We start from the raw sequence: 14,210 nt of genomic DNA, 5'->3' as shown, positions 1-14,210 counted from the left end.
TCGATTCATAAATTTAAACTTATTTTTTATAGGACGAATTGGACCGTCACTTTCTTTTTTTAATTTATCTTTTCTTTTATATGTATATATATATATATATATATATATATATATATATATATATATATATATATATATATATATAAAAAAAAATTTAAAACATATTTAATTATATATAAGTTTTTAAAAATTTTAATTAATTAATTAATATTTTAATTAAATAAATAAAATTAATTGTTACATTTACGTGTAAAAAGAGAAAGTGCAGAAAACGGAAATGTCAAAGGTTCACGAGAAGGAAAGGATCGTGCAGTAATGTGAATGTACGATATACATTTTCTTTTGTTTATAACAATGTTAATGAAAAAAATAAGGTATGCTTGGTCACATGTACTAAAATTTCCTATGAATTTTACACCTTCCAAACAACCTGTAGAGAAAGTTGGAGTTTGAAATATATAGCAAAAACATCCTAAATAGGACAGTCATAGTCAAATGAAACAAGAACATGAAAAAACGTATCTTCATTTAACCAATTCAGACCAAAACTGATATTTTTCTCTACTGACTACTATATTGACATGCACAAAATAACCATGAGATCAATTCTAATTTTATTTTTCTTTAGGTCACATAATCACATGTGAATCCTACCTATGTGAAAGATCAAACCGTCTTCATTCTGCAAGGGGGAAGTGATTCAACTGTGTTGCTCACACAGGCTATCCAACAAACTTTTATTCTGTCCACCAAATAGTCTCAAAGAAATGTTTTGTTGCATGAAACCGCTACATGAGATCCATGTTGTTGCCTTGCAGCATTTCATAATATGCATTATTAAATTTCCAAAACAGAACAAAGTGAAATCTGCAGGTCCTAGACAACTAGTGCTTTGCATTACTGGAGCAATATATTTACATAGGCTTTATATGACATTATCAGATAAAAAACTGCACAATCAGAAGAATGGCTACTAAAAGTGTTTCGTGCTTGTCACAAAATAGTGATAGTTTCGACTAAAGAAGTACAGATACTACATGTGAAAAAAATTGTCATTTCATGTAACAACCAGCAAGTGTTATCAATGAGCATGAATTTGCACAGTGATGATAAACTGCTGCTGAGTGCTGACTCACTGATTATAGTGTTTAATTGTTTTATTCACAAGCAAACGTGTTTTTAAATAGCAAGAATGCTAAATTCGCCTACGTAAATAGAAGGGTCTGGATATCTACCAAGCGCTAACTATAAATTCAACTCATGTTGTTTCATACCAAGAGAAAAGAAAAATAGTATGTAATTTACGAAGTTGCATGTGAATATTGCAAATAAATATAACAAACCCAGTATTTAGTTATAGGTTCCTGAAACCAGACATGCTAAAGTTGGACTGTTTAAGCTTGAAAAGAAAATTAGATAACATAAAATAGAATAAATACGTAACTGGCTATTTAGTGAACAGGGTATACACTACATATAATTTACATGCACTCCTAGTTTAATTTTTTTTACAGTGTTACTGATCAGAAATTATCCCACTCAATAGTTTTGACAAACGTGAGTTTTTTTCTTTTCTGAAAAATAACTTGTCTTGGTAATATTCCAAATAGGTCTGTCCTATAAAAGGCCACAAAGATCCATCGTTAAGAGCATCATAACTAAGAATTATCCTACTTGATAAGGGAGAAAGAGAACCCAAATTAATAGGATTATATCTAACAATATGGTACCTGAATGATAAAATCTCTAACAATATGGTACCTACATGATAAAATAAAGAAACTTCTGATCAATGGGATCATAACTACCAATTATCCAAACAAAATATAATGATATAAAGTTTTTGAAATCAGGAATTCTATATGCGGATATTATCAGAATAAGGAAAGAAAAATGAACAAAAAAAACTAAAATAACTGACCATTTAAATAAAAAAAAAGGGTTTTGTTTGGACAAACTTTTCCATAGAGAAAACTGAAATTAAGTTCTCCATAAGCTAAAATTAGCTTATGTGCAAATTAAAAATTTAGAGAAGTTTATATGAGAGAACTTCTATAATTTAGTTTATGCAAAAGAGAAGCTAATTTCAGTTTTTCCCCATAGTTTTCTCTCCCAAAAGGAACTTATGGTGATGCTCTTCTAAAAAGGCCCATAGCAATCCTAATCATTTTGGAATTATCAGGTATCCACCACATCAAATACATAAAAATGGCTAACAATTACCATCGCCACAAGATTTAGTTGATAGAGAGATAAATCTCACCTGTTTCATACTTTGTTTTGTGCGAGTGAACAGATAAATCCAATAGATGATGCTAAAATATTTGTGATAGGACCTTCATGGCAAAGTCAATGAAATAATTTTAAAATAAAATGCATCAGAAAATACAATATCTTCAGCAAACAATAATTGGCTAAATAGGTATCAGACGCAACCACAAATCTATGTACAAAGGCTATTTATTGAAGCCACAACTCGGTTACAAGAGACAGCAGTGGAACAATATAATGGAACTTCCATGGCAAAGCCAACACCATAGTTTTAGCATGACTACCAGAAACAAATGATATCTAAAGCAAATAACATTGGCTTAAATGAATATAAAACACTTGTAACTAAAAATGTACGTACAAAAGTTATTTGATGAAGTCACCCTGACTCAGTTGCATGAGAACATTGTGCTGCGATATGCATGAGCAGAAAACCATAATGGGAGTGTAGAGCTATACTTCACAGAGTACATTTCTTTCCAAACTTGACTCTTGCAATGATACACCAAAATCTGCTTATGAGTTGCCAAAAAAATATATTCACCTGTCTGACTGATCGGGAAAATGCCTGGCACCATTCCTCTGATACACCTCAGACTCACCTTATCCACCATACACCATTCATCTTTCCAGTAATCTTTTAGCACCCATATATTCATCCATGCTTCTGAAATTTTAATAACAGACAAGCAGCCATCAAAGTCCAAGAGATAAATCCTATAACCATTTCCATAAATCAAGTCATAAGGTAGTTGCATCTTCCTCCAAACGTCACAACTTAAATCAAGCACAAGTATATAAGTAGAGCTAACTGTCAACCAGTGCAGAGCATTATTGATAAAAACAACCTGGTTCTTATTCATGTGAGTGAAATGGTCATCTTGTAATGAGACAAACTTTCTCCACTTGTTCAACTCAGAATTAAACACCAAACATATGAAACTCCCATCTGGCCTATGACCAAAAGTGCGATGGTAACCCGCCAGAACAACATTGAACTTCTGATAAGAAGAATCACAGGCCAAGCCAACCAAGGTAGCCTCACCATCCGGATAAAACCGAGTCACAGGCCTTTCCCTACTCTTGGGAAGCAACCGGTACTCGCGAGTGACCGGATTGCAGACATAGAAGACACCCTTATCAGGAATACTAGAGCAACACAGCAAGCCATTACAAGATGCTCGAACCTTAACTCTATCATTCAAGAAACTCAGTGAAAATTCAGACACGCCCCTTAAATTATCAACACATATTAAGCTAGATTTGGACCCATACGAATCAGAAACCTCGACCAGAATCATGGGGTTCTTCCTAGAAACCTCATTGTAGAGTTGAACAAAATACTTATCCAAAGACAACCTATTCCACAGTTTGCACACGGTTTTGAACCTGAAAAGGGACTTCACAGGCAACCTTGCAAGAATCTGAATGACAACCTCATCCGGGAAAATCCCATCTCCTCGCATATCCATAACGGAGAACCTCAAATACGAAATCAGAACATGAATAGCAGATTTCTTTACACGAAATAAACGCTCGGGTACCCAAAAGAACAAAGTTAAAATTTCGATCTTTTCTTACCGGAACAAAATTCGGGGTATCCGATGAAGAAAGGATTCACCTTTTGGGCGGTGGTGGGTTTGCGATGGTTGGAGAATGGGAAAGCGAACAATGGGTCTTCAAATCCCCTTTACGTTTGAAAAAAATAATGGGGGATATGTCGTCATTATCGCCACACACGCAAGATTGAATATATAATATGGCTAAGCGTTTACCCGAAAACGTTTAGAAGTTAATGATTGGAAATACGAACTTGGTCGCACAATGAAAATAGAGGGAGAGAAGATAGAAGAAAAGAGAAGGGGATCGAATCGAAGGAACATGGTATGTGAAGAATGAGAAGTAGACATAAACGAGTAAACTTAGGATGTATTTGATGTGATGAATGCAGAATTAAGACCAATTCAGGGTTTTATTTTGTTTAGTTCATCTGGCAAGTACCTCATAAGAACTATGTATTCTGTCAAATAAATTTTTAAAAATTATATAATTAATAAATTTCTATTCATTATAATATTATGGTGTTTTTCTAACATTCAACAGTATAAATATTTTATTAATTAAGGAATATCTAACTTCTTAAAAATTAATTTTTAACTGAATCACACTACTTAAAAAATAATCAATTTTAACTTAATTGTATTAACCAAAAACAATCATTTTTATTCTTTTACTTGTTTGCTATCAAACTGAAATTTTAGTTAAAAAATTTGGTATAAACACGATATTTAAAAGGGCACTATAAAATTTAATTTACGAATTATAAATCTCCACATATATGATACAGTTCAATGCACTAGTGTAAGATAAAATAATAATAAACTAATTAATTGTATCTCGGTAAAAAAATATTAAATTTGAGAATAATTAAAGTATAAAAAGTAAGTGATGAAAGAGGTGAGACTTATAAAATACACTTGACATTATAGTTAATAATTATCTTTAAATTTGATATGTTTGTATTTTCAATAAAGGATCCTATTTTAATGGTCTTTTAAAAGTTTCTTATAATTGAATTCTATGACAAAGTATTCCTCTTGTCCATATACATTTTAGTTCTTTTTTAATAATATGAGATTTTTTTAAATTACAATTTGTGATCAAAAGATAATTTAAGATAATTGGAATATATTTAATTTGATTAAAAAGTTTATTTATTGCATACAATAATAGGTGGAAATATACAATAATTGGAATATACATGTATCAAACATTTTTTGAAATACTAACCAACATTGCTAAGGCTCCTCACTTCCTACACACTGGCATGATACCTGGTTTCTTCAAAAATCGACGAAATATAGAAAAAGAAAAAGAGAGAAAATACAAAAAAGAAACACATTTCGAAAGAGACTATACGCATTCCAAAAAAATTATTCTTAAAATCTTACTACAAAATACATTTGACACATTCTATTTCGAAACTTTTACTCCAAAAAATCTATTATAGGAGTCTTGTTCCAAAATTGTTATTCCGGGAACTTTTTCAACATTTAAATGAAAGTCATTTTTCTAATAGATAAAATAGTCATTTTCAAAATTTAGGATGTGCCAAGAATTTGTGTGGCTGCAAAAAGCAAAAACTTTGTATATATTATTGCTAGTTTAGATCTTCATTGGATCTATTACTTCATTGTTTGGTCTCGTTTTAATGTTCTGGGCCTAAAGTATATCTCAATGAATAAAAGAACCAAGGTTAATCCTTATACTACCTCTTGCTATATGTATTACCATATTTTTAAAAAGTTTTAAAACTATCTTTTATATTTCAAAAAATCATACACTCCTACTTCTTTTATTTAACAAATTTTGAAATTTATTGATGAAAAAATTCTTTATTAAATTTCATCGTTGAAGAATTTTTCAAATTTTTAATGGGTTTTAAAATTCATTAAAGTTTTTAAAAAATTGTTCAAACAGATTTTGAAATCGTTGAAATTTTTTTTTTAATGAATGTTGAAATATATTAAAAAAACTTTTTGAGAAGGGATTTTGAAACCATTTAAGGAACATTTCCTTCACGCCAAAATATAAATATCTCGTGTATAATGATAGAAATTGGGTGGTCCAATAGTCGTCCGACAACGGGTGAAAAGAGAAATGCTCATTTAGAACTCGGTAGAATAGATTCTAATCATGACTCATATTAGAAGGTGAGTTTAGGCCTAACTCAATCCTACAAAATCGGTTTATAAGATAAAGTTTACATCTCATATATATATATTATGAATTGATTTTATTTCTAGTCGATGTGAAACTTTTAACATGTGGTAGAGAATAACGCTAAAAAAAGAGGAGGACCTTTTCTTTTTTTCATTTTCTTTCTTCATTTTCACCGCATCACACTACACACTTTGAATTATATGATGTGTTTGGTGAGTGTCTCAGATATTAGACTTTAGCAGAGAGCAAAAGGGATGTGGGGACACTTGACCCTACCATAGGGTACAAAGACTTTTGGTCAATCCATAAGTAGTACCTATGAAATCCTTCACATTAATTAATTTACTGCTATATATACCTCACTCTAAAAAGCACTAAGTCATATTTAATTATCAAGTTAAGAAGCCAAGAAATTGGGGAGGGTGTGACTTTCTAACTTGTTTGACCATCTTACTTTGGAGACTGTGTTGCAACTAAGATTTTCAACTGCCATAATCCTTCACATCCTACTTTCTTTCAGTCTCATATTAATGATTTTTTTATGGTATTGCAACTATGTGTTAAAATTTGGTATATAGAATATGCTGTTTTAAATACACTTATTTAGTGAACACTGAAACAAAATGTTTTATTTAATATGATCTAACAATAAAATGCTCAAAATCATACATAAAAAAAAGTACGTAACCAATTTAAATAAAATTTAGAAAGCATAACATAAAAAATATATATATATATATATATATATATATATNTTGGACCGTCACTTTCTTTTTTTAATTTATCTTTTTTTATATATATATATATATATATATATATATATATATATATATATATATATATATATATATGTATATTTATAAACAAAAATTTAAAACATATTTAATTATATATAAGTTTTTAAAAATTTTAATTAATTAATTAATATTTTAATTAAATAAATAAAATTAATTGTTACATTTACGTGTAAAAAGAGAAAGTGCAGAAAACGGAAATGTCAAAGGTTCACGAGAAGGAAAGGATCGTGCAGTAATGTGAATGTACGATATACATTTTCTTTTGTTTATAACAATGTTAATGAAAAAAATAAGGTATGCTTGGTCACATGTACTAAAATTTCCTATGAATTTTACACCTTCCAAACAACCTGTAGAGAAAGTTGGAGTTTGAAATATATAGCAAAAACATCCTAAATAGGACAGTCATAGTCAAATGAAACAAGAACATGAAAAAACGTATCTTCATTTAACCAATTCAGACCAAAACTGATATTTTTCTCTACTGACTACTATATTGACATGCACAAAATAACCATGAGATCAATTCTAATTTTATTTTTCTTTAGGTCACATAATCACATGTGAATCCTACCTATGTGAAAGATCAAACCGTCTTCATTCTGCAAGGGGGAAGTGATTCAACTGTGTTGCTCACACAGGCTATCCAACAAACTTTTATTCTGTCCACCAAATAGTCTCAAAGAAATGTTTTGTTGCATGAAACCGCTACATGAGATCCATGTTGTTGCCTTGCAGCATTTCATAATATGCATTATTAAATTTCCAAAACAGAACAAAGTGAAATCTGCAGGTCCTAGACAACTAGTGCTTTGCATTACTGGAGCAATATATTTACATAGGCTTTATATGACATTATCAGATAAAAAACTGCACAATCAGAAGAATGGCTACTAAAAGTGTTTCGTGCTTGTCACAAAATAGTGATAGTTTCGACTAAAGAAGTACAGATACTACATGTGAAAAAAATTGTCATTTCATGTAACAACCAGCAAGTGTTATCAATGAGCATGAATTTGCACAGTGATGATAAACTGCTGCTGAGTGCTGACTCACTGATTATAGTGTTTAATTGTTTTATTCACAAGCAAACGTGTTTTTAAATAGCAAGAATGCTAAATTCGCCTACGTAAATAGAAGGGTCTGGATATCTACCAAGCGCTAACTATAAATTCAACTCATGTTGTTTCATACCAAGAGAAAAGAAAAATAGTATGTAATTTACGAAGTTGCATGTGAATATTGCAAATAAATATAACAAACCCAGTATTTAGTTATAGGTTCCTGAAACCAGACATGCTAAAGTTGGACTGTTTAAGCTTGAAAAGAAAATTAGATAACATAAAATAGAATAAATACGTAACTGGCTATTTAGTGAACAGGGTATACACTACATATAATTTACATGCACTCCTAGTTTAATTTTTTTTACAGTGTTACTGATCAGAAATTATCCCACTCAATAGTTTTGACAAACGTGAGTTTTTTTCTTTTCTGAAAAATAACTTGTCTTGGTAATATTCCAAATAGGTCTGTCCTATAAAAGGCCACAAAGATCCATCGTTAAGAGCATCATAACTAAGAATTATCCTACTTGATAAGGGAGAAAGAGAACCCAAATTAATAGGATTATATCTAACAATATGGTACCTGAATGATAAAATCTCTAACAATATGGTACCTACATGATAAAATAAAGAAACTTCTGATCAATGGGATCATAACTACCAATTATCCAAACAAAATATAATGATATAAAGTTTTTGAAATCAGGAATTCTATATGCGGATATTATCAGAATAAGGAAAGAAAAATGAACAAAAAAAACTAAAATAACTGACCATTTAAATAAAAAAAAAGGGTTTTGTTTGGACAAACTTTTCCATAGAGAAAACTGAAATTAAGTTCTCCATAAGCTAAAATTAGCTTATGTGCAAATTAAAAATTTAGAGAAGTTTATATGAGAGAACTTCTATAATTTAGTTTATGCAAAAGAGAAGCTAATTTCAGTTTTTCCCCATAGTTTTCTCTCCCAAAAGGAACTTATGGTGATGCTCTTCTAAAAAGGCCCATAGCAATCCTAATCATTTTGGAATTATCAGGTATCCACCACATCAAATACATAAAAATGGCTAACAATTACCATCGCCACAAGATTTAGTTGATAGAGAGATAAATCTCACCTGTTTCATACTTTGTTTTGTGCGAGTGAACAGATAAATCCAATAGATGATGCTAAAATATTTGTGATAGGACCTTCATGGCAAAGTCAATGAAATAATTTTAAAATAAAATGCATCAGAAAATACAATATCTTCAGCAAACAATAATTGGCTAAATAGGTATCAGACGCAACCACAAATCTATGTACAAAGGCTATTTATTGAAGCCACAACTCGGTTACAAGAGACAGCAGTGGAACAATATAATGGAACTTCCATGGCAAAGCCAACACCATAGTTTTAGCATGACTACCAGAAACAAATGATATCTAAAGCAAATAACATTGGCTTAAATGAATATAAAACACTTGTAACTAAAAATGTACGTACAAAAGTTATTTGATGAAGTCACCCTGACTCAGTTGCATGAGAACATTGTGCTGCGATATGCATGAGCAGAAAACCATAATGGGAGTGTAGAGCTATACTTCACAGAGTACATTTCTTTCCAAACTTGACTCTTGCAATGATACACCAAAATCTGCTTATGAGTTGCCAAAAAAATATATTCACCTGTCTGACTGATCGGGAAAATGCCTGGCACCATTCCTCTGATACACCTCAGACTCACCTTATCCACCATACACCATTCATCTTTCCAGTAATCTTTTAGCACCCATATATTCATCCATGCTTCTGAAATTTTAATAACAGACAAGCAGCCATCAAAGTCCAAGAGATAAATCCTATAACCATTTCCATAAATCAAGTCATAAGGTAGTTGCATCTTCCTCCAAACGTCACAACTTAAATCAAGCACAAGTATATAAGTAGAGCTAACTGTCAACCAGTGCAGAGCATTATTGATAAAAACAACCTGGTTCTTATTCATGTGAGTGAAATGGTCATCTTGTAATGAGACAAACTTTCTCCACTTGTTCAACTCAGAATTAAACACCAAACATATGAAACTCCCATCTGGCCTATGACCAAAAGTGCGATGGTAACCCGCCAGAACAACATTGAACTTCTGATAAGAAGAATCACAGGCCAAGCCAACCAAGGTAGCCTCACCATCCGGATAAAACCGAGTCACAGGCCTTTCCCTACTCTTGGGAAGCAACCGGTACTCGCGAGTGACCGGATTGCAGACATAGAAGACACCCTTATCAGGAATACTAGAGCAACACAGCAAGCCATTACAAGATGCTCGAACCTTAACTCTATCATTCAAGAAACTCAGTGAAAATTCAGACACGCCCCTTAAATTATCAACACATATTAAGCTAGATTTGGACCCATACGAATCAGAAACCTCGACCAGAATCATGGGGTTCTTCCTAGAAACCTCATTGTAGAGTTGAACAAAATACTTATCCAAAGACAACCTATTCCACAGTTTGCACACGGTTTTGAACCTGAAAAGGGACTTCACAGGCAACCTTGCAAGAATCTGAATGACAACCTCATCCGGGAAAATCCCATCTCCTCGCATATCCATAACGGAGAACCTCAAATACGAAATCAGAACATGAATAGCAGATTTCTTTACACGAAATAAACGCTCGGGTACCCAAAAGAACAAAGTTAAAATTTCGATCTTTTCTTACCGGAACAAAATTCGGGGTATCCGATGAAGAAAGGATTCACCTTTTGGGCGGTGGTGGGTTTGCGATGGTTGGAGAATGGGAAAGCGAACAATGGGTCTTCAAATCCCCTTTACGTTTGAAAAAAATAATGGGGGATATGTCGTCATTATCGCCACACACGCAAGATTGAATATATAATATGGCTAAGCGTTTACCCGAAAACGTTTAGAAGTTAATGATTGGAAATACGAACTTGGTCGCACAATGAAAATAGAGGGAGAGAAGATAGAAGAAAAGAGAAGGGGATCGAATCGAAGGAACATGGTATGTGAAGAATGAGAAGTAGACATAAACGAGTAAACTTAGGATGTATTTGATGTGATGAATGCAGAATTAAGACCAATTCAGGGTTTTATTTTGTTTAGTTCATCTGGCAAGTACCTCATAAGAACTATGTATTCTGTCAAATAAATTTTTAAAAATTATATAATTAATAAATTTCTATTCATTATAATATTATGGTGTTTTTCTAACATTCAACAGTATAAATATTTTATTAATTAAGGAATATCTAACTTCTTAAAAATTAATTTTTAACTGAATCACACTACTTAAAAAATAATCAATTTTAACTTAATTGTATTAACCAAAAACAATCATTTTTATTCTTTTACTTGTTTGCTATCAAACTGAAATTTTAGTTAAAAAATTTGGTATAAACACGATATTTAAAAGGGCACTATAAAATTTAATTTACGAATTATAAATCTCCACATATATGATACAGTTCAATGCACTAGTGTAAGATAAAATAATAATAAACTAATTAATTGTATCTCGGTAAAAAAATATTAAATTTGAGAATAATTAAAGTATAAAAAGTAAGTGATGAAAGAGGTGAGACTTATAAAATACACTTGACATTATAGTTAATAATTATCTTTAAATTTGATATGTTTGTATTTTCAATAAAGGATCCTATTTTAATGGTCTTTTAAAAGTTTCTTATAATTGAATTCTATGACAAAGTATTCCTCTTGTCCATATACATTTTAGTTCTTTTTTAATAATATGAGATTTTTTTAAATTACAATTTGTGATCAAAAGATAATTTAAGATAATTGGAATATATTTAATTTGATTAAAAAGTTTATTTATTGCATACAATAATAGGTGGAAATATACAATAATTGGAATATACATGTATCAAACATTTTTTGAAATACTAACCAACATTGCTAAGGCTCCTCACTTCCTACACACTGGCATGATACCTGGTTTCTTCAAAAATCGACGAAATATAGAAAAAGAAAAAGAGAGAAAATACAAAAAAGAAACACATTTCGAAAGAGACTATACGCATTCCAAAAAAATTATTCTTAAAATCTTACTACAAAATACATTTGACACATTCTATTTCGAAACTTTTACTCCAAAAAATCTATTATAGGAGTCTTGTTCCAAAATTGTTATTCCGGGAACTTTTTCAACATTTAAATGAAAGTCATTTTTCTAATAGATAAAATAGTCATTTTCAAAATTTAGGATGTGCCAAGAATTTGTGTGGCTGCAAAAAGCAAAAACTTTGTATATATTATTGCTAGTTTAGATCTTCATTGGATCTATTACTTCATTGTTTGGTCTCGTTTTAATGTTCTGGGCCTAAAGTATATCTCAATGAATAAAAGAACCAAGGTTAATCCTTATACTACCTCTTGCTATATGTATTACCATATTTTTAAAAAGTTTTAAAACTATCTTTTATATTTCAAAAAATCATACACTCCTACTTCTTTTATTTAACAAATTTTGAAATTTATTGATGAAAAAATTCTTTATTAAATTTCATCGTTGAAGAATTTTTCAAATTTTTAATGGGTTTTAAAATTCATTAAAGTTTTTAAAAAATTGTTCAAACAGATTTTGAAATCGTTGAAATTTTTTTTTTAATGAATGTTGAAATATATTAAAAAAACTTTTTGAGAAGGGATTTTGAAACCATTTAAGGAACATTTCCTTCACGCCAAAATATAAATATCTCGTGTATAATGATAGAAATTGGGTGGTCCAATAGTCGTCCGACAACGGGTGAAAAGAGAAATGCTCATTTAGAACTCGGTAGAATAGATTCTAATCATGACTCATATTAGAAGGTGAGTTTAGGCCTAACTCAATCCTACAAAATCGGTTTATAAGATAAAGTTTACATCTCATATATATATATTATGAATTGATTTTATTTCTAGTCGATGTGAAACTTTTAACATGTGGTAGAGAATAACGCTAAAAAAAGAGGAGGACCTTTTCTTTTTTTCATTTTCTTTCTTCATTTTCACCGCATCACACTACACACTTTGAATTATATGATGTGTTTGGTGAGTGTCTCAGATATTAGACTTTAGCAGAGAGCAAAAGGGATGTGGGGACACTTGACCCTACCATAGGGTACAAAGACTTTTGGTCAATCCATAAGTAGTACCTATGAAATCCTTCACATTAATTAATTTACTGCTATATATACCTCACTCTAAAAAGCACTAAGTCATATTTAATTATCAAGTTAAGAAGCCAAGAAATTGGGGAGGGTGTGACTTTCTAACTTGTTTGACCATCTTACTTTGGAGACTGTGTTGCAACTAAGATTTTCAACTGCCATAATCCTTCACATCCTACTTTCTTTCAGTCTCATATTAATGATTTTTTTATGGTATTGCAACTATGTGTTAAAATTTGGTATATAGAATATGCTGTTTTAAATACACTTATTTAGTGAACACTGAAACAAAATGTTTTATTTAATATGATCTAACAATAAAATGCTCAAAATCATACATAAAAAAAAGTACGTAACCAATTTAAATAAAATTTAGAAAGCATAACATAAAAAATATATATATATATATATATATATATATATATATTGTTTAAGGTGTGTAGTAAGGGATCATAATCAAAACACTCATTCACATTTTTCTTTAAAAAACTTTTTAATATTGTCTTCGATTTCCATTACAGAGTTTTTCTAGGTCTTTAATGTTCCAACTCAAATCAAACACTGGATATCTATCAAAAATACTCCAATATTTAAATTAGTGACATGATCAATAATTATCATAATAAAATCTTAAATTCATAATATATTCAATCACCTATCTCTTACCTCATACTCATATTTACATATTTCAACACGAGTTTGTAATTTACATAATTATAATCATGACTTAATATCTGGTAAGCACATTTTTCCTGTAAATTTGATTTTGGATAATGCTTAAGATTTTTAAGGATATTTAATTATTCAATCATCTTCGAAGTCTGATAGAACGATTAGCATAACAAATTAATCCTAGACTACTTGATTCATCACTAACAAGGCGGTGATATAATACATATATTTAAAATCATAATATTTATAATTAACTTCAAAGTATTTAAAATGAATTTTAGTTAGAGTTATAGTGATGTATTATTTTTTAAATGTGTTATATTAAAAGTAAAAGTTTTAAAAAGTAAAATTGAGCTGGAAACATGAGGATGAACATAGATTTGTGATTAAACAAATATGAAATATTTTTAAAAGGTTATAGAAGGAGCAATCTGCCATGGTGAGTTTGAATTTGCACTCAGAAAAATGGTAGCTTGGGGAAAGCATACGACCAACACTGGGA

The 14,210-nt window shown here is 30.4% G+C and overlaps 2 protein-coding genes across 16 annotated transcripts; both read right to left on the bottom strand.

Moving 5' to 3' along the window:
* Positions 1–433: 433 nt before the first annotated feature.
* On the bottom strand, positions 434–4,253 carry LOC106774420 (F-box protein At5g49610-like). Of its 8 annotated transcripts, XR_001376738.2 has the most exons (4): positions 2,633–4,253; positions 2,264–2,336; positions 1,731–1,761; positions 434–811 (listed from the first exon to the last, which is right to left on the bottom strand). XR_001376738.2 is itself a non-coding variant. In XM_022786785.1 (2 exons), exon 1 carries the CDS (start codon positions 3,741–3,743, stop codon positions 2,661–2,663), a length of 1,083 nt encoding a protein of 360 aa, XP_022642506.1. In that variant the 5' UTR covers positions 3,744–4,253; the 3' UTR covers positions 434–811; positions 2,633–2,660. The 8 variants fall into 8 exon arrangements, 1 of the variants encoding a protein (XP_022642506.1); XR_002669864.1 differs by having other exon boundaries at positions 434–1,617; positions 2,264–4,253; XR_002669863.1 differs by having other exon boundaries at positions 2,264–4,253.
* Positions 4,254–7,144: 2,891 nt separating this feature from the next.
* LOC106774391 (F-box protein At5g49610-like) lies at positions 7,145–10,964 on the bottom strand. Of its 8 annotated transcripts, XR_001376737.2 has the most exons (4): positions 9,344–10,964; positions 8,975–9,047; positions 8,442–8,472; positions 7,145–7,522 (listed from the first exon to the last, which is right to left on the bottom strand). XR_001376737.2 is itself a non-coding variant. In XM_022786778.1 (2 exons), exon 1 carries the CDS (start codon positions 10,452–10,454, stop codon positions 9,372–9,374), a length of 1,083 nt encoding a protein of 360 aa, XP_022642499.1. In that variant the 5' UTR covers positions 10,455–10,964; the 3' UTR covers positions 7,145–7,522; positions 9,344–9,371. The 8 variants fall into 8 exon arrangements, 1 of the variants encoding a protein (XP_022642499.1); XR_002669857.1 differs by having other exon boundaries at positions 7,145–8,328; positions 8,975–10,964; XR_002669856.1 differs by having other exon boundaries at positions 8,975–10,964.
* Between the last annotated feature and the right edge of the window lie 3,246 nt (positions 10,965–14,210).

Source organism: Vigna radiata, chromosome 10 (genome assembly GCF_000741045.1).
Source record: "Vigna radiata var. radiata cultivar VC1973A chromosome 10, Vradiata_ver6, whole genome shotgun sequence".
NCBI lineage: Eukaryota > Viridiplantae > Streptophyta > Magnoliopsida > Fabales > Fabaceae > Vigna > Vigna radiata.
Note: the sequence above shows the minus strand (reverse complement) of the source record. Positions and strands in the feature narration are given on the sequence as shown.